The sequence below is a fragment of the Diadema setosum genome, chromosome 22 (assembly GCF_964275005.1).
Source record: "Diadema setosum chromosome 22, eeDiaSeto1, whole genome shotgun sequence".
In the NCBI taxonomy this organism is placed as follows: domain Eukaryota; kingdom Metazoa; phylum Echinodermata; class Echinoidea; order Diadematoida; family Diadematidae; genus Diadema; species Diadema setosum.
In genome coordinates, this window is record NC_092706.1 from 13605614 (window position 1) to 13626932 (window position 21319).

At 40.7% G+C, this 21319-nt stretch overlaps 1 protein-coding gene across 1 annotated transcript in view; it reads right to left on the bottom strand.

The window, feature by feature from the left end:
- The window catches only part of LOC140245153 (uncharacterized), a 110979-nt gene that overhangs the window by 68246 nt on the left and 21414 nt on the right, over nucleotides 1–21319 (bottom strand). The window contains exons 14-31 of the mRNA XM_072324752.1: nucleotides 20297–20411; nucleotides 18729–19130; nucleotides 17190–17386; nucleotides 16482–16704; nucleotides 15240–15647; nucleotides 14491–14619; nucleotides 13124–13405; nucleotides 11820–12233; nucleotides 10638–10846; nucleotides 9784–10021; nucleotides 8021–8434; nucleotides 7121–7366; nucleotides 5776–5958; nucleotides 4330–4481; nucleotides 3530–3827; nucleotides 2459–2869; nucleotides 1896–2129; nucleotides 526–714 (exon numbers count right to left, since the gene is read on the bottom strand). Coding sequence (XP_072180853.1) covers nucleotides 526–714; nucleotides 1896–2129; nucleotides 2459–2869; nucleotides 3530–3827; nucleotides 4330–4481; nucleotides 5776–5958; nucleotides 7121–7366; nucleotides 8021–8434; nucleotides 9784–10021; nucleotides 10638–10846; nucleotides 11820–12233; nucleotides 13124–13405; nucleotides 14491–14619; nucleotides 15240–15647; nucleotides 16482–16704; nucleotides 17190–17386; nucleotides 18729–19130; nucleotides 20297–20411 — 4744 coding nt within the window. The remainder of the gene's footprint in view (nucleotides 1–525; nucleotides 715–1895; nucleotides 2130–2458; nucleotides 2870–3529; nucleotides 3828–4329; nucleotides 4482–5775; nucleotides 5959–7120; nucleotides 7367–8020; nucleotides 8435–9783; nucleotides 10022–10637; nucleotides 10847–11819; nucleotides 12234–13123; nucleotides 13406–14490; nucleotides 14620–15239; nucleotides 15648–16481; nucleotides 16705–17189; nucleotides 17387–18728; nucleotides 19131–20296; nucleotides 20412–21319) is intronic.

The following is a 21319-nucleotide window of genomic DNA, read 5'->3' on the forward strand; positions in this document are numbered from 1 at the left end:
ATTAATTTCTCATGTTTTTTATTGTTTTATCAATTTTTAATGTATTTATTTGTTTTTGAACTTTTGTTTTTGTTATTTTCAGCAGAATTTGTCATACACATTTTATGAAGCATAATTATGCTAAAATAAATTGATTTCAGTGATTGAAATTAAAAATATGAATCTTTATATGAATTAATTGAAAAAACACAATTTTTATTGACTTTGTACACAAAATCACATTTTTGAGCAATTTTGGGGTTGACAAAATTTTTTTGAAGGGGCGTGGCTTCGGAACAGTATGCCTGGGCGCGACAAATTTGGTCTCAAAAGTTGCGAGAGACTTGAAAGTAAAAAGTCAGCAAGCGGCATGGTGAAAAAATTTTGCGCGCCAGAATGGTCGCAGAATTTGTCGAGGGGGGGGGGGGCATTGTGGCCCCCCCAGGGAAGTCAGGGTTAAGGCAATCTCTTCATAAATACAGACGAAACTGTACTAGCCCATAGTGTTTTGGCAAGAGCAGCAACAGGAGTCGCGATGGTGCATACCTCGGCAACCATCGTTGGGTTGACAGATGATGTTGGAATCGTTGATGAAGTTGACCTGGAAGGAGGGCATTGGGTTGTCTCCCTTGGCGACTTCCACACAGAGATAAGGCATGCTGGAGCAGGGGACGTCATCCAGCGGTAACTCGGCCTGGACGCTGGCTAGGACCACCGTCTCACCTGCACTGATACCTGCAGAGACAATTCAATTTAAGAGATATAAATAACAATGACTGAATGTTACAATTTTTTTGTTTATTTTGTTTTTGTTTGGGGAAAGATGAAAATAACCCCAAAACAAATCCTCTGTCACATGTAAAATTTTCAACAAAGCATTGCAGACAATTTATATAATTTCACATCGAGTCAAACATAAATCGATAGTACAATGTACATGTACTGATTGGTGGAATTCATTGTGGTTCTTGAGCAGGTAAACCAAACAACACTCTGAAAAAAAGGCATTATACTGAACAAGGAAAATGGTAGGGGAGGCTCACACATTCTAGTGATGTAGTGATGTAATTCCATATTGCAATACCCATTGCTTACTAAGTCCACCTATGTATAACTTATGCAGTCATGGTTTCTGGTTTTTTGTTGTGCTTCTTTGAGCGCACAATGATGCACTCTGTCAACGCTCTTGTTTATTGTGAGATGTTATACAATTTCAAAAATATTCTTATTCCTCATCCCAGTACCCAGTATAACCAATTAATAGTTGTTCAAATGTAAAAGTCTAAAAATGAATGGGAGGTCTTATTTAACTCTTTATGTGCCATGGTGGAAACCCCTTGAGTGCCACATTATTCTGAGACTCCAATATTGTCATGCTTTGAGAAAACATTCTGTTTTCAAATTTATGTTACTTTTACAGATTTCTTAAAGCTGGACATATAGTGAGTAATGTTGTAGAGAAGATGCCAAGCTTTGCTGATGTTAATTGTATGACAAATATATGACTGTTTTTCTTACAAATGACCAGTACAGTAGCTAAATATTACTGTTTATGCATAAGTTTTGTACACATAACAGTTAAGTTACAAAAACTTAGAATTTACACGCAAATCCAGGAGGGAACATCACTTGATAGTAATTCAAAACATAAAATGCAAACTACTACTATAAAGGAACAGAAGCACGAGAAACATTTTCATTGTACTATTTTATCAATCGGTTTGAGCAGGTTTGTGCGCATGAGCAGAATATGCGAAGTTGGCACTCCGTCAACTGAGTCGGATGTGCGAACGTGGCACATAAAAAGTTAATAGAGAGCAAATAGAAGAGCATGTGCCTTCAGAAATGTACTCAGTAGTATCTGACCTCGTCAAAGGGAGACTCTGATGTTTGTTAAATGAGGTTGCGTTACGTACCAGTATCACCTTGCCCGGCTATCAGGGGAACATCGAGGTCCGCACCCAGCCCTCCCGAACCGTCCTCTGAGCTGCTCACAAACACGCGCTCGATTTTCCACAAGTCGCTTCCACTGATGGCGGCTGACACGTCGCCCGCTGTCAGAGACACGTCCAGACGGACGGGATTCTCTTCATATTCAATGATGTTTGCGGGGAAGAGAACGACGAAGGAGCTCTCGACAATCTCGGTGACTGAAGTGAAGAAAAAATGGTGAAGAACAAGAACTGAGTGGTTTCAAAGAGGACATAATATTACATTGACAGCATTAGGAGCTGATCTTTTGAATGCAAAGGCAAGTACTATGTATCATGATGTAGTGTGTGGTACACACATTCTTCTTGTGCCATATTCTGGTACGGTTATGGTACGCTTTTGGATCACATCGGGAAGTGGTCCGGTTTTGGCCTGGAATGGTACAGTATGGTACACTTTGGGAGCGTGCAAGCGCTCCCATGGAGCAGGTATATTATGCACTGCATGTTTCAGGAGAGTCCTTGTGAACGCAGCCTAAGATACTAACCTCTACAGGCCACTTCTTCGCACTTCATGAGGACAGAGGAAGGGTCAAGAGAGAAAGATGGCATGGCATTGTCCTGGGCGCTGATGGTCAGGCAGAGGTCAACGGTGTCACTCGGACAGTCAAAGTTGGGGAGATCCAGCGACAGCTGGACATCGGGAAAAGTGGCCTCCTCTCCGGCAGTCACCGCGAGGTTCTGGTTCTCTGACGACAGCGTGACTGGGCCACTCCACAGCGTGGTGCTGCCGTTGCGGAGGGACACTTCCAGCTCCCAGAGGTCAGTGCCCTTCACACTGCCCCAAGCTGCGGCGGGCTGGACGGAAACATTGAGGGACAATGTCTGGTCGGCGGTTCTCTCCAGGATGTTGATGGGTGTGTCAGCAAAAGAGAGCATGATGTCATCAATCCTTACACCTGGTGGTCAGTGAAAAAAAACAAAAACAAAAAACAAAAACAAATTGGTCATCAACAGCATCTTCCACATGTCATCATTCAATTTCCATATTTTTTTCTAACTCAGTCAGATTCAACTTTATGTCTTTTTTAATAAATTTTGTTTGGTCTTTATTCTGAGATATATAGTCTGTGGTATAAATGTAGGCAAAACTAAAGATGACATGTATATCATCTGGCCACTAAAATATCACTCACACTGACAGATGAGATGGGAGTACATATTGTATAACCCACTATGTGACGACAAAAGTATTACACAACATGAGATCAGATACAGTGTACCTACAACCGTATCTCTATTGACTGTTACTGCTGTTACGAGAATGTGCATGCACACTGCTATCTAAATGTCTACAGGTCTGTCTGTCAATCTATCTGCATGTGTCCAGCATTGATTCCGAGGTAGATGAAGATCTCCACCGCCAACTTCCAAGGCCACTAAGACTATAGCTGACTGTACAACCCCTTACATCACCTCTCCCACAACCAAGTTGCAAACTGCCACCACACATGGCATTGCAACAAACACGAGGAACGATAACTGAAATGATCCGATTTTGCCAGTGCCCAAGACAAAAGCCCAAAGTGGGGATGGTGGCAAATGATTATTCGCCTCACCTCTGCACTCCACCTCGCGGCACGCGATGAGAAAACTGTCGTCCTCAATTCCGAGGGCTGCGTCGTATCCAGAGAGCTTGTACGCAAGACTGGACGAATCCGGGCGGAACAGTTCGGTGCAGATGTAGAGGCTTCCCGCCGGGATCTCGATTGAGCTCGTGTCTATGGAGATGTTAGCTGGGGATAGGTCCAGTTGAGCTCCGGCTTGCAGCTGTGTGCTCTGAGAGCCAGCAGGAATGGTAGCGTCCAGTTTCTCGCCGATCACACCCGTGCCATTCATATAGCTTGCCAGGAACATCTAACATCAACAAAACATATACGCAAAAGAAGTTTGGTACATGTAGATGCCAGAATGGAAAAATCTTGTATGGGGGTTGTATTCTTGATGATCTTGTGGAGATAAAAAAGACCAAAAAAAAAAAATTAAAAAAAGGGAAAGGTTACTGCTTTTCCTGGATAGTTCTGTGACATACACTGTACAAAATGTATTATGTGTAAGAAAGAGAAAGTGCATGGACATGCTATACTGTATAAGCTGTTACTTTCGCTAATTTCATTAATCACTGTTGGACCTCAAATTTACCAACACAATAGTCGCATTGCCAATTGACGAAAACAAAATCTTGTGAAAATGTCTTTGGCCCCCTCAATCGCAAAAATATCTGAACGCAAAAATAACAGCTAAAACAGTATATTAAAAGCAATGAATAACATGTAAAAGTACAATATATATCTCAATATGTCAGTATAGCATCCCCCTCTGGCACTGTGCTGTCTGCAAATCAATCAAACCTACTGACCTTGAGACCAAAGCTGTCCGTTCCCATGATACCTGCCCCCGAATCGTGACTGACGTACTGGACGTCAACTTGGATGTTGAAGTCTGCGTTTCCCTTCAGGAGGGGATCCCCCATGGTCACGGCCGAGATCGTGCCATTGTAGATGCGGACACCTGGACAGAGGAGCACAACCACAAGGAGATCAATTTCCACCTGGCATCAAAAGTCTTACTCCAACTTAACCCGTTGAGAATTGGCTGATTTTGCCACTACACGCATTTCCCAAAGACACTTGCCCAACTCATCCTCGATGGGATATTATGTCACAAAAAGTGAAGAATCCTATTGTAAAGCTAACTTAATGCATGAACATTCTTCTTAGGTTTTAGATATTTAAGATTAGATATGCAAAAAACCAAAGAAAATGATAAGAAATGAAAAGAAAATACGGCATATTTTTTATCATACAAAATGTAACTAACTGAAAGTTCCTTGTTATGCTATGAGTGAGGAATCATTGGAAAGGTTTTGTTTAGCTCCATCTGATTATCAGTGTACATTTAAATGTTTGAAAATGACACTCAGTCACACACACACACACACACACAAAAATAGAATTAGCTCATATCATGGTTGACGCACAACAAGATATTTCTGGGTACTGGAGTGCACCTATCAAGCTGTCGGTCTGACGACATTATTGACTCACTATTTGCATATTCATATTGACTGTTCAAGAACTGCTCTGGTGAAAACAAGCGAAACTTCGCTAATTTTCGTCGTATTTTGATCAAATTTTCATCCGAATTTGATCAAATTTCACTGGTTGTGCTTGTAAAATTCCACTCTTCAATATCAGACTGACTTTTGAGTGGTCCAGAGTTCCCATTTAACTCTTTGTGTGCTGATGGGCTAGAATACACAGCATAGCACACGCCGCCCTAAAGTCTCTGTATAGCATGGTATACAAATAATGAATGTTTATGAGTGCAATGGACAGAATATTTCATGAGGTGAAAGATGAAATAATCCATTTAACGAGGTGCAGCCGAGTTTGAATGGATCAAACATTTCAACTTTCACCGAATGAAATATTCTGTCCATTGCACAAATGAAAACATTTATTATTTGTTTTATATAACGCCTAAAATAGATCCTTGTCTTATTTTGATGTTTTATTAATTTAGAAACAAGAAAGTATCTGAGATCGCGAGAGTGCTCACTGAGAGCTTTATGCTAGCGCACTATTGCATCTACACACAGCAAACACAAGCGTTATACACGCGTAGGCTGGGCTCTCAGCAAGCGTGCAACGGAGCAAATTGTATGGATCCAAAATTGAACAGTAAACGGAGCCACAATTGCCAGATGATGACGTCATAGTGAAATGGGCCGAATGATCAATGTCAAACAACCAATCAAATGACAAGGATCTCTTCAGGCGTTACATAAAAAGGGTTAACTCACCGATACAGTCCACTTCCGCACAAGCATAGAGGCCATCAAAATCCGCTGGTACTCCCTGCAGTCTGAAGGCTGGGGCGGCGCTAACTCCCCGCTGGACTTGTACACACACATAATTCACGTCTCCACACACTTCGTTGGAGAGGTCAAGGGTCACACTGACGGGGTTCAGCGTGGTTACCATTCCTGTCACGACCATGTATGGTAGAGTTCACTGAAGCATATGTCACTGTGGCAAATCATTGTCTAGTTCTATTCCTTCATTGTTTTTTTTTTAATACTACTCTTCCTTGATAAGAAATACTTCTTGCTGTTTCATTTTACCTTTTGCATGTTAAAGACCATAGTGTGCTTTCCATCAGCATTAACCCGTTGAGGACTGGCTGATTTTGCTATAACACGCATTTCCAATAGACACCTCCCCGAGTATACTCGGTACCTGTCCTCAATAGGTTAAACTATTAAGGAGGTCTAGCAAGGATCAAGATCTTTTGTGGGCGTATTATGGCATACAGCTCCGGAGTCTAAAGATCTGACTAAACACTGCACACTTCAATTCTTTTTGTCGTCACTCAAACCTTTTTTTCTTCTTCATGAGAATCAACAATGGAATTGGTGATGCCACTGGCAAAACTGATTATCAACAGCTGTACTTTCAAGGCAAAAATTCACACTACTTCGCCGTAATCAGACTTGAGTATATCAAGATGCATACTGGAATCATACTATAATTCGAGCAACGTTTGTCTGTCTGTTTGTTCCTCTACTCCTCCCAGGTCCTTGGTCCGATCTCCATCAAACTTAGTGGGTGGATGCAGGTTGACCGCGAAATTGCCCTTGAGGGGTTCATTTTTGGAAAGGTCAAGGTCACTGGGGTCAAAGGTCAAATAAGTGTTTTTCGCTTCTCCTTCAATGGGGATTTCCCAGGTGTAGGCCTACTTATATAGGGATTCCCCCAGAAATATCCTCAATGGGGATTTCCCAGGTGTAGGCCTATTCCTTATGCTTCCAGCAAGTTTGGCCAAGATCGGACCAAGGAGTAGCACAAAACAGTTATTTGACCTCCGTTGACCCAGTGACCTTGACCATTTCTGGGGGAATCCCCATAGAGGATTTCTGGGCACTGGCTGAAGCCGAACAACCATGATACATGTACTCTCATAGTAGACAATGTTGTATACAGAGAAGTTTTCAGTACATACAATTGTACCAAACTACTGCAATAACTTCATCATAGCCCCCCCCCCCCCCCCCCTATGCCCCACTTCGGCTGATTCAGCACTCCACGGGTACATTGACTAGTACATAAAACACAGACAAAACGGAAACAAAGCATTGGCAGTCGTACCTGGGCTAGCTCCTTCCTCCCCAACCTGACTGGTGTTGGCCACGAAGCGCCCTGTTCCATCCAGACTGTTACCATCTGACTGGGCGTTGCCGTAGACCTCCACAGTCCAGGCGTCGGTCACGTTCACAAGGTCGGACGATTCATCGGTGACGTCCAGTGTGACGGTCAGGGTCAGCTCATTGCTCTCCCCCTCGGTCAGAGGATTGCCACTGACCACTGTAACGTTGGTATCGCTGAGCAGGACACCTTCATCACGAAACACACAATCAATGATAAAACTACTTCTTGCATCACACAAAAAGATTTCAGTTGAATGGGAAGAATTTATCTGGAGACAATAAGCCTCAACTCTCTCCAAGTCTCAAAGATGGAGAGAAAAAGCCAAGAATGCTTTTGGCGGGAACACTCAGCAAACTCCGGTACACTTTTTTTACTTCTGGTCATTTTCAGGATGTAATTACATGTGCAACTTGATAGGTGCAGACACTTGTATATCATATGTCGCTCATATCCAATGCATAAGCTACACAGAATACAGTAATAATCCTCTTATTCATCTCTGTTTTTAAGTAATTCTCTGTTTATTTTGGGGGTTGTAGTGGTAGTCTGACTAAGCTTTGCAACTACTACAGAGGATGTGAAAAGCTCAGAAGTGAAAGACAGTCCCAAGAGGTACATATAATATGTACATATACAAATTTGCACACGTTGTATACATATGTACTTCACTCAGAATTTTGACAAATCTCACTCACAAAAAATAAATAATAATAAAAGAAAACAAATACACATATATATATATGTATATGTGTATATATGTATCTATATATATATATATATATATATATATATATATATATATATATATATATATACACAGTGGGGGAATGCTTTCATCACCTGTACACTGGAAAGGTGCACAAGCAGTACGCTGACTTCCAGTTACAGAGAATGTCTCGGAGCTTGCTGGGTTTCGGGTAAGCCTGCCGCAGACGTAGCGGACTTCATCACACGTTCTGTATGAAGGGACGGATAGATCCAGGGTGGCAGCTGCCTGAAATTGTATGGATCCGCCGGGCGCCAGAGGAACGTTGGTGGTACTGCCGATGTCGGCGACGACCAGGCCCACCTCAGTCTCACCGGGCTGGTCCGATCGGCTCCCGAAGACTTCGATGTCCCAGAGGTTAGTCCCAGACACGCTGGCACTCTCAACGTCAGCAGTGAATGTGAGCCGCAGCAAAACGGCATTGCTGGGATTCCCCTCTTGCAACGTCCCCGTCGATGAGTCAACCACACCGCTGGCGATGTGGACACCTGGCAATGACACAGACAGTGACAAGGACAATGATTACGACAGAGACCACCAAATGATGAATCCTTCATTGATACTTCTTTGCTCGTCCCTTCAATTTCCAAAGTTTTTCTAGAACTTTTACTTTCTTGAATGAAACACAAAATCAGTACCTGACATTAGAGGGTGTGTACAGTTCTGGTTGAGGTGAGGATTTAGCTTTTAACGTTTTGCGAGATATTCAGAAACAACTCTATGATATGTCAAAGAGCATGCAATTCTAAGGGGTATCAAAAGTTTATTTGATGAAAATCGGTTTTGAAATGGCTGAGATATCCAAAAACAAGGTGAAACAAAGAGATCCTAATAAAAGGCGTGGCCTGTCGCCTTTTATCATTATCACTTTTTTGGATATCTCAGCCATTTGAAAAACCGATTTTCATCAAATAAATGTTGAATCCTTCTTAAAATTACATGCTCTTTCATATTTCATAAGAGGTTTCTCATTATCTCACTTAGGAATGTTTAAAACATGAATCTCCACCTCAACCAGTACTGTACAGTCCCTTTAAGATTAGCATTTCCAAATGAACCTTTCTACTGAAAAAAAGAAAAAAAAAAATCCTGACATGATCTCAAAGCAATCAACTTTTCTGGACATTATTTCGGTTTGGGTCCCCTGAGGCTGTTTAAATGGAAAATCACATGCATTTCAATGATGTTTCATGATATTCCTATAAATAGTCGGATTGCATCATAGAAAAATAAGAAGATTTTAAGAGATCTAATTTTTTTCATTTAATTTTGATACCGCATTAAGCGGAGGTATGGAATCAGACCTTTGAATTACTAAGTCGAAATACAGCCGTTGTTTTGATGAAGTATGAAATATGTTTCATTTGTCTCCAAATTTTGTCTTGGGAGAAAAAGCGGCAATGAAAATGGGATGAAAGCATGTTAGAGAAATGTTCAACATCCCATTGTAACATTTTAGAATTCAAACATATGTTGGCATGGATTAAAGGAGTTTCCCCCCCCCCCCCCCCCCATCTATAACACTCCCTGGGAAAATAATCAATATATTTGCACCATTCAAATTCATGAAATTCTTCCATCGAGATGTTTTCATTGAAACTGATTGACAAATTACCCTACATCAACGTAGGTTCCAATCCTGCTCGAGTATGTACGCCCATGATTTTTTATCATGGCTACTACTAAAAACACTGATCAATTCAGTGCTTATTTACGTCAATGTCAGGCAATTTGTCAATCAGTTGCAATATTTGCACCATGTTGCATATCACATGGAACATACGATCAATATTGCTGTTTTATAATGTGTTTTTTTTTTTTTTTTTCAACAATGTACCTTCACAATTAACTGGCTGGCATGCAAGAAGGTCTCCTGACAGCTTGAAGTCTCTGCTGGGGGAATCCCCCTGCTCCAGCTGCACGCAAATGTACACAATCTCACTCTCGGGACAAACAGTGAGGGTGGTCAGGTCAAGGGTCAATGCTATGTTGTTGAAGCTGATGCTGCTACCAGCAGGAAGGTCAGCATTGGCCTCAGCTGAGGTCAAATTAGCTGTGACCTGATCATAATAACCCTGTCAGGTTGAGATAAAAAACAAAAACATTAACATCATAACTATATATATCTCATCATTAACACTCCCCCCCCCCCCCCCTGAATATGCTTTCTTTGTTGTGGGGATAGCACCATCATGCACATCAAACTTCATGCAAAAATTTTTGCTACTGTTACTTTGGTTTTGCATTATCCTTATCTTATCGTACCTATTACTTTTCATGTATAAATATAGCACCGATGCACTTAGAAACACCCGTATAAAGCGTCATATAAATGCAATCATTATCATTATCATTATTGTGTCTTCTGCCTGATTGAACAATGCAACAAAAAAATAAAAGCCCAGCTGACACTGTTGACAAAATCATCTCATTAAATGAGCAAGCAATTACTACAGGCTAATTGAATAGGAAGGAAGCTAGCTGTGTGAAACAACTCATCAGTGCGACACTGCAAGGTTATACCACATAATGGACCTTTCCATAAACAAGCTAGATAAGCTGGCAGAGGCATCAGCCGTTTATGGAAGTCCATTTTTTCACATGGCCTCTGCTGAAGCCTGTAATTCCAAGAGATCTAACTCGTCAAGGTGAGCAAACGTGTTCCCTTCAGTCCCATCAATTTGTACTCACGGTGGTCCTCTTCCTCCTCCTGCTACTGCCACTGGAGCATTGGTCAAACTCGCAGACGAGGATGTCGAGGCTCCACAGACCACTCCCGACGATGCTGCTGCCCGCTGCGCTGGACGTTGCCGTCACAGAGAGGATAACGTCGTTGGGCGTCCGCTCCAAGACTGGATCGCCACTCACGACAGTCAAATTTAGAAGTGTTATCACAACGCCTTCAGAAAGAGAGAAAGTTAGGAAAGGCAAGTCATACATGTACTTCGATCTGTGATGACATTCTCTCGCATGTAATTGTAAAGGCATTCATCACACAAACAGTATTTACGGTCAAGTTATGATTGGACATGGCAGAGATACACATGTGTATATCACACAAATAATATTTATGGTCAAAAACATGTTTGGACAAGGCATACAGTATGTTTCATTTTTATGAGAAATATACTGCTAAGTGTCACAAATATGGTAAACATGATATGCACTGCACTAGAAGAAAAAGAAGATTCTACTTAGAATTGTGTGTAATATCTCTCTTTTAATTTTAAATATTATCATCATCATGAAATCAACACAGTGCACTCCCTATACAATGAACAGGGTTACAACAAAATTCAGGCCCCCAAATTATCAGCTAAATATCTTTGTGTCCTTTATTTATTTGGTTATAACTAAAATTCCATATAACAAAAGAAAACTTCGTTAGAATGGGAGTTGGCTGTATTATCATCAGTATATCCTTACAACTGTCACAACTACTGTCACAACTACAACTACATGTACTACCATTACTATCAGTAATAACAATACAAATAAATGAATGATAATAATAATAATAATAATAATAATAATAATAATAATAATAATAATAATAATAATAATAATAATAATAATAATAATACTAATAATAATAATAATAATAATAATAATAATAATAATGATAATAATAATAATAATAATAATAATAATAATAATAATAATAATGACAACAACAATAATAATAGTAATCAATATCATCATCATCAGCAGCAGCAGCAGCAGCAACATCAGTAGGATGAATCATTACATCTCAAAACTCAAATGTAGACTTTCAGGCAGTGTCAGAATTGATGACATTCTAAAGTTCACATTCACAGACTTCAAGATTGCAGCCACCACTCGACAAAATCTGGAGTACGTAGAAAGACCTACCCAGGCAGTCGATTTCTGTACAGGTGAGAAGGGGATCTGACAGGGAGAATCTTGGGGTAGAATTGGCGTTGGCGGAGAGCTCTACGCACATGTAGAACGTGTTGCTGTCGGGACACACAAAGTTGGACAAGTCGAGATTCCAGGTCACGTTGTTGTACGTCACCAGCTCTCTGGGGGTGACCGATGCAGAGAGGTCATTGAGGGGAATCTGGCTCTCGCTGAAGCGCTCGCCGGTTCCGTTCTCATACAAGGCTGCATAGACAAGGACAGACCACAGGTTGGCACCACTGGTGATGGTGGTGCTCGAGTCAGTGACGTTCGCAGTGATGTCGAAGACGATTGCGCGTGTTGCTTCAAACTCCACAAAGGCTGAATCATCCTCGACGTTAACAGTCAGGTTTGTGAGGTCGACGCCTTTTGGAGGAAAAAAGTGGATTACATATCAAAGATTATGTTTTCCCAGTGATAAGAGGTTATTGAACATACATGTATGGAAGCAAAGATGATAAAAACATTTTACAGATGTATTTCCATATAGAACATGACTGTTCTGAAATCTCATCAGCACATGTACCAGGTATGTATTATAGGTCGGCAGAGCTTTAGTTGATAACTGCATTCTTGAACAAGACTACAGTTTGACATAAACTTATCCAAGCATTTCGCAAAGGAGCCAAATATCAGAAGAATTGCACATTTTGCAAAGATATTCTATTCTTTTGTCATTCTGTGTTCTAAAGTTCATGTACATAAATATGTATTATATATCCATTCTACATGCACCAAGGAATTTTGTGCTCTGTTTCTTTCATGCCCGGATCAATTCACACACACACAGAAACTCAAACCATGCCTGTGTTTATTATCCCTTCAAATCCTGGAAGAACATTGTGGCAAAATTACCAACCAGTCATTTAATTCTTTCCTCTAAATTTCACTGCATGGAGATTTGATAGAAGCTGCTAAATTAAGTTTTTAATCTGTCCATCAGTTGACCTTTAAAGCATTTTATCTACCCCCGACATATTACAAATTGTATCTACATGCATATTTTGATATGCAATGCTTGTGTGCATGTCTGTGCACACCACTGAGTTGATGTTCGGGTGTGACGGTGTGCAGGTTTTACATTTGGAGAAGCTCTAGTTGAATGCAGTTAACGGCTGCCCTTCAAATCAACTGTAACTGCTCAACAGATGAATGAGCAAACTAGATTGTTCATAACACAGCAAATAACCAAGCAAACGCAAACACACACACACACACACAAAAAAAAAATTTACATACAACAACATGACGCTTACCTTGGCAGACAATTACAACACAAGATGTGTCGTTGACGAACGAAATATCTATATCGGCGGGACTGATGCTGTTCGACCGGCTGGCACGGACGCACAGTCTCTCCGTCCCGCTCGGAGGGCAGATGTAATTGAAGGTGCCCAGCGCCACGGTGAGATTCCGGAACTCGATGGTGACGTTGGACACGCCCTGGTTCCGCTGCATCTCCGTGAGCGTGGCTTGCTCGTTATAGTCCTCGGGTCTGGAGGCCAGGAAGAACTCTAGTGCCCATACATCGGTAGCTCCTGGAAAGAAATAAAGGGGGGGGGTACACTGTGCTCTGAGAGGTAGCTTTGGCAAACTTTAATCTGTCCCTTATAATCTGATAGTAGAAATTTAAAAGAAAAATTGAGCTATATAACAACGTGCTGATGATCACAGAGTGGTGATATGGTCATATGATGAGAACAATGCGGAATTGGTTGTTTAAAAAAAACTAACAAATTGCCTTGAATAAAAGATACATAAATATATAAAGTGAGTAACCAATAAGTCTTGTTTAAACTATGCTTTCAATAAAATTTTTATCGATTCTTATTAGTTCATGACTGAAAAGCAATCTTGCCATTATATTTTTTTTTAATACTGTCTTTAAAGAATGTGTCCTCTGGCACTTCTAGATTACCCATTTTTGTAATAAACTTTACAGTGACTACTTGCACCCAAAAAGCATTGATCTGGAATGTGCAGAAGACTAGATTTAAGATATGTGTATATACAACTACGAAGACATGCAACCCCACAGTTTTGGGAAAACTATAGTAATCAACTAGCCTTTTGATCAAAAAGAAAGTAGGAGTGGTTTCAGATAATGCATATGAGTGGTTTATGATGAGTGACTTTAAAAAAAGAAAATACTGTAGGTTGAGTATATTGATTACTAACCAAACTACAGAAGCAAACACTACGCTGCCCTTTGACTGCCTCCTTAAAAGGATACTCAGTCCCTGCACAAATACATTTACATTAGTGAATTTTCTTTCAATAACCACCAATGGCGTAGAAATTGTCATTGACCAAACTACAAAAGCCAAAACTACAATGTATGTAACATCAGTGACTGAATGCCTTTGCAAGACAAAGCCTTTCAAAGGATACAGATTGTATGTTTGTATTTACAATGTGTACACTGTATAAACCTGTATATACTTGCACTGTTTCCCCACACATACATTGTACATGTACTGTTTGCCACACATCCTTGTACAAATATTACCTTACTGAGGACGAATTCACAGAGAAAAGGCTTACAAGAAGAGTTTTGTGATATCTGAACAGCATTACATAACTTATGCCAAGGTACTGGATTGCTAGCCACAAAATGACTTACCACTAATTCCGGCAGACTGTGGATCCACCATCAAGGAGACATCAGCATAAAAGCTTTCTGGCCTGTCTTGGGCCTCAAAGAGGATAAACCCAGGCTGTAAACTCAGGTCTACGCTCTGTATCCTTACACCTGCACAAAAGAAAACAATCATAAAAGTATATAGTCCACGAAAGGGATGACATAGTATTGGTGGAGATGAGGATCCAGCTTTTAACTTTTTGCGAGATACAAAGAAACTACTCATGAAATGCTACAGAGCATACAATTCTAAAGGAATTCAAAGTTCATTTGATTTATTATGAAAATCAGTTTTGAAATGGCTGAGATATCCAAGAGCAAAGTAAAACCACCAAGTGATCCTAATAAATGGTGGGTCCCACCTTGATCGCCTTGGTTTGTCTTCTTTGCAATTGCCACAGATAAGAAGGCATAATCCACATAAGTACAATTTGTGGCTACTGTCCACTTTCAGTCTTATTGTCCGGGCATATGTCATTGTTGGTTTTCTATCAACCTTTATAGATTCGGATTTTTAAAACGATGATGAAACTCCATTGATAGTCATTACATAAAGTAAAATTTAAATTATGTAAAATACAGTCTGCAGTGTTTTTTCTCTATGATTGCATCATATTTGATACAGACTTTGAGCAGACAGAGAAGGTTGCTTATTTTGATTGGTGACAAAATCATGTTGTTAGAAAGGAATTTCAGCTTTTAAACTAGGAAGGACTGAGAGGTTACCCCACCTGTGCAGTCGATAGGTTCGCAGGCGGTGAAACCATCCGGAGCGATATCCAAGGTAAAGTTTCTGCTGGCTTGCGGATTTTTTTTGACAACCACACAGAGGAAGGGCATCTCTGGACACGTGCACTGGGACAAGTTGAGGCTGAGCATCTGTGGGGCCAGCATGACGGATTGGCCCCGGGTGATGTTCCCGTCCAGGAAGAGAGGGTCATGCATGGCGCAACTATCCCCACGGCCGTCCCTGTCGGTGTTTGTAAAGACGTCCAGCTGCCAGAAGTCGCTGCCGGAGAACTGGGCGCTGTCGTCGTCGAACATCAGCGTCACGTCGAAGGACACGTCCTGGCTGGTCGCCCGCTCGAGCACCGGTTCGCCATCCGTGAGATTGAGAGCGACGTCAGTCATCACGACACCTGAGAGATCACAAGGGATGGTAAGCAAGCAATGAAGGCTGCAAGTGAGTACGAGATCGCAACCCAACGATTTAGGAGCGTCATACTTTTGTCATTTCTTTATACTGTACAAGGGTATTAAATTTGTGAATTTCACGAATCGCTTGTGAAGCACGTCAATAACATGCAAAACCAAAATACACACTATATATGCAATTTTGCAAATAATATATCAATTACAGATAATATTGTGTGCAACTAGTAACTACTGGAGGTCTAATATGCTAGATGGGAAATGATGAGTGATACAACATGCTACATGTATGTATAGCATTTTGAATGCAAAACACACTACTTGTTTAACGTGGATTTGCAACATTCAGTACATGTACTGTACTAGTATTGCTTTTTACAACTGTACTCAATCTCATTTATTATGTGAAAAGGTGAAGTGACAATTTAACGAGACAGCAACAAGCAGCAATTTGGGAATAAATCTGTTACAAAAAGCAAAAATTTAAGCTCATACGGTATTAGGTTTCTGACTGAGACCAAAGTACCAGTACTTGGAACTATACGAATGGGCTGGGGACACCCTGGGATGAAAATGCAGCTTGCATTCTCTTCTCCACCATCATATCACAGGAATATGATGACACTAAACACGGTAGCCTTAATATGGGAAAGTAATGAGTGGCGAAACACAAGGTGAATTGATACCACCTCAAACACAAACTGTGCGCAGATCAAAAACCAAACTGCCAAAAAACAAAACCACACCACACACAGAAATTTGACAGGTGGATACTTTCTCTTCAAATTATCTGAGCAGGGCATAATCCCATCCTTTCATACCTCGACAGTTGATGGGTGCACAGCCGATGTTTGAACCGGGCTGCAAGAGTTCGAGGGTGAAGTTTTGGCTGGCATTGGCCGCACGGTACACCTCCACACAGATGTAGCTGAACTGGACGCATCCGACATCGGCGAGGTCCAGGGCGCCATCTAAGCCTGACACATCCAGGGGCGTGCCGGCAACCACGGTGTGTTCGTTGTTTGGAGCTGAGAGGGAAACCATCTGCAGATAGGTGAAACAATCCATTGGTCAAGACTTGCCATTGTGACCACCAGCCTTCACACACGATGTCCAATTTTCAATCAAGCAGTTTGCATTACACACTCAGACCAATGACTATTTTGACCTTCTTGCTACAATATTCAATATTTGATTTTCTTCAATGATTTGTAGAAGGTCTTGATGGTCAATAGGTGAAGAGCTGTATGAACATTTGTTGAATCAACAATTAGAAATAATAATCTTTACTTGCTTCCTGTTACTTGATATTTCTAATGCCCAGTGAAATTTCAAATTATCTTGATAAACACTATCAACATGAATGATGAGAAATGACATCTAAATGCTGATGCATATTTACACAATTGGAGGATGCATGTATGTCTACAAGTACCGGTAGCTAATATAAGTCCTGAGCCCCTATGTCTGAGCCCCTAACTTTGCACTTGAAAGGAGATGACAACCCAAGCCTAGAAGCAGACTCTCACCTCTACAGCCAGGCGGTTATCAAACATGGTATCACTGCTGCTTAAGAAGATGTTGAAGTCCCACAAGTCCATGCCAGAAACACTTGCGCCGTCCTCAACGGTATTCAGCATGAGGGAGAGGACAACAGGCTGATCGGTCTCAAACTCTCGCAAGTTGGCACTATCGACTGTGACCATTGTGGAGTTCAGGATGACGCCTGGAAAAAAGAACAGGTAAGGAACAACAACAAAAAAAGAGAAAAACTTGACAAGGCTGGGTGCCAAATACGACCCTTTGACAACTTGCAAATTCAAAAGCCGAAAGCTGTACATAATATCACCAGGGGATGAATGTTGGAAGAACAAAACCAAATAATACGGTAAGCATGATACTGTAGTTGGCATTGCATTGCAACAATGGATAGCTTCTACCAAAGAGGTAAATTAAAACCATTCCAAATCAATTTCATAAAATAAAATCTTTTATTAATTGTTTGGTGGTAAACAAAAGAAATATGAAAAATGCATTACAGCTTAAACACAAGAATATATGAAACATCAGCCACCGATCAGATAAGCATGATTGCATGAGATTAAATTATCTGTAATATTCACTCATGTGGGAGAGTTTCTGGGCGACTAAATGGCAATATCAAATAACATAGTGATGATATTTAAGCACGATCAAAAGAACAATTTTTGCATTTTATACAACACAAGTGCCTGATTGTCCAATGATTTACGGTGAGTGTGCGAATGTATTTTTCAGAAAGCAGAACATGCTGAAATTGGGAATGTACCGCATGAATAAAGCCCAGAGCCTGTGGTGTACATGCTGTTGGCTCGCCACCAGAAAAAAAACCTCCAAGTTTAGCATATTCATTCGTCTTGCAGCACTTTGACTAATCCATATCATACAGTAGATGATGATTTTAGTTGCTGGGAAGATATACGAAAGTCCTAATCACTGGATCTAAAATGCCACTTCTGGGTGGCACTAAAAGTTCCTTGACTTCCATCTTTGGACTGAAACCCTCCCTAACAGCTGTCCTGCAGTTTAAATTCTTTGGATGGAACATTCTGCATGTCTCCTCTCCTTTCAGGCGTCATCTACATTTTTGTTTATTAAACCAGGCTGGCGTCATGAAGAAAAAAAACAGAACTGTCCGTACCTTAATCATGTTCCACAGGTAAATTTCTAAATGTTGTTTTACAGGACTGAAAGAGTACTAAACCTCCTAAAGTTCTTGAATATGATGATGGCTACTGAACAAGGTGGACAGAATAGCAGATCATGGCCAATGTACGTTTTATGTTTCTACATACAAAAATGTTTCGAAACTCTGATTTCTTATCTAAGATCTGATGTAAAACATATTTTTCTGTGCTTAGATCTTATCACCACCCGCCGCCCACACAGTGAATAGCATTCCTACGATGTCATTATTTTAACACAATAATCCTAAATGGAAGCATTCTTTTTTCTTTTTTTGTTTTGAATGTGTTTTGTAGTTTTCTCTGATTTTTTTTCTTTTTTTCATTGGTTTTTGACAAACTTACCAGCACACTGGATGGGTAGACATTCTGGCAGGATCTCCAGTGAATACTCAGTGTTTTGGGGATCACCCTTCTCCAGCTGTGTGCAGAAGAAAGCATCCTCTGGACAGACGACATCCATCAGCGAGATGTTCACGGGGAGATTGGTGAAGTTGAGGGTGCTGCCAGAGTAGAAAGGAGCGTTGGCGAGATCACCGAGCTGCACCTCACTCTGGGAGAGGATCGTGGTGCCGTTGACCGAGTCGCTGAGGTATGCACGGAGCGCCCACAGATTAGTTCCTGTGATGTTGTCACGGCCGGGCTCCGATTTGTAGGACACGGACACCGTGAACGGTTCCGGGGTCATCTGGTGCTCTACAATCCGCTCGGGAGTAAAGGACATTCCGTTGCGCGAAATGCCGGCAGCTGTTCAAAAAAAAAAAAAAAAAAGATTAGAAAGTCGCAAGATTCCTTTCCATACAAACCAAGAGCAGAGTTGTGCAGTCACTACAATCATCACCTCACTGAATTTGGATATAACTGCCACTGATATCACCGTTTTGCAAGTGCATGTGAGGATTCCATAATTTGTCTAATTTTGGTCCAATTTTAATGTCAGTGAAAACTCTATCCATACTGTCTCTTCAGATTCACTCATTTAATGAAAATCAATCTCAACAAGGAGGGAAATTCTCTTTCAGACCAGTTCTTCCAGTGCTTAGGACAAGCTGAGACAGACAGACCGTTCCAGCCTGAGACGAATATTGGCAGTCATCAACGAAAAACTCTTTCATATGCATTGCCAGCCTAAAACATTGCCTCCCAAACATGGCAATTCCCACAAGGATGTATATTCAGCGCATCGGGATTCTGTTACGAATGGGTTTATACAGCTGAGGAAGCCTAAGACTATACAAATGGAGCTTGAGGATTGTTTTGCGATTTATCCTACACATTGCAACTGATTGACAAATTGCCTTACATAGACGTAAATAAGCACTGAATTGATCAGTGTTTTAGTAGTAGCCATGATAAAAAATCATGGCCGTACATACTCGAGCAGGATTTGAACCTACGACCTCCTGATCACCGGACAGGCGTCATCTCCACTAGATCACCGAGCTTTTGCTGACAGCAAGTGTTGGTTTTAATCCTTATAGCATGCAGCGGGTACTGCGTAATTATTCAAATTCATGAAATTCTTCCGTCGAGATGTTTTCATTGCCAATGATTGACAAATTGCCCTACATCGACGTAAATAAGCACTGAATTGATCAGTGTTTTAGTATGTACTCCCATGATTGTTTATCATGGCGTCTACTAAAACACTGATCAATTCAGTGCTTATTTATGTCCATGTAGGGCAATTTGTCAATCAGTTGCAATGAAAACATCTCGACGGAAGAATTTCATGAATTTGAATGATCCTACACAACACGTGAATTTTTTTTTTTTAGTCTTACAATTTATGCTTCTATTTTTGTTCATGATTGTTTGCGTTTGTTCTGTTTTGCATCTGTTTTAATTTTTTTTTCTGCTTATTGATTTTTTCGTTTCATTTTGTATTTGCATTGTGCGTTCTGGGCACTTACTCTCACAGGTAACTGGCACACAGTCTACAAGGTCAGCCTGGCTGGTCTGGTACATCAGTGTGAAGTCTCGGCTCGGAGATGCACCCTTCTGCAGCTCCACACACAGATACTTGACCTGCCATGACACAGTGCGATAAAAAGAGTTGGCCATCTCACAACTAAAAGATTGCTGCTGGTAATGCAAGGGTTAAAGGGGAAGGCTAGTAACTGATCAGTGGGAATCAGTGGAAATGCTGGGAGATGATTGTTCCAATCCTTATGGGATTCATTCAAGAGTTCATTGTATATCTATTGTTGTGTGAAAATGATTTGCTTCAGAACGGTCTCATATTCAAGTAATGTGCAGATTAATGCTCCGTCACTGACCAGGGACGCTAACCTGGAAGCATTAAACTGCACATTACTTGAGTATGAGACCATTCTGAAGCAAATCATTTTCACACAACAATAGATATACAATGAACTCTTGAATGAATCCCATAAGGATTGGAACAATCATCTCCCAGCATTTCCACTGATTCCCACTGATCGGTTACTAGCCTTCCCCTTTAACAAGCAAATTTAGAACCATGGCTCCTTTTTTTTCTGTTTTATCAACCTGTTGAAGACTAATCTCAGGCAAGTGTCCAATGTGAAAGTATGTAATTACAAAATGTATTGCAAAATCAGCACGTTCTCAAAAGGTTAAAGCATCTCATCCTCAATTCAATTCAATTCAATTCAATCAATTCAATCATAGTTTATTTCCAATCAACGAAAATCAAAAACATAGTACAATGTATACATGTCATTAAGTGATATTGTTCAAACGCTTGCAAAAGATTCATGTAATATACGAGACAAATTATAGAACAACATATATGTACAATAATAAAGAGGAACACTGTACAAGTACTACGTGGGCAAGTGGAAAATAAATTCGATCATGGAAAATAGTGATCCACTAAAAAGCAAAGCTTGTCGGACGTGGATCGCTAGATAAATAATGAGTGAATGATATACTATTCTATAACAATATACATG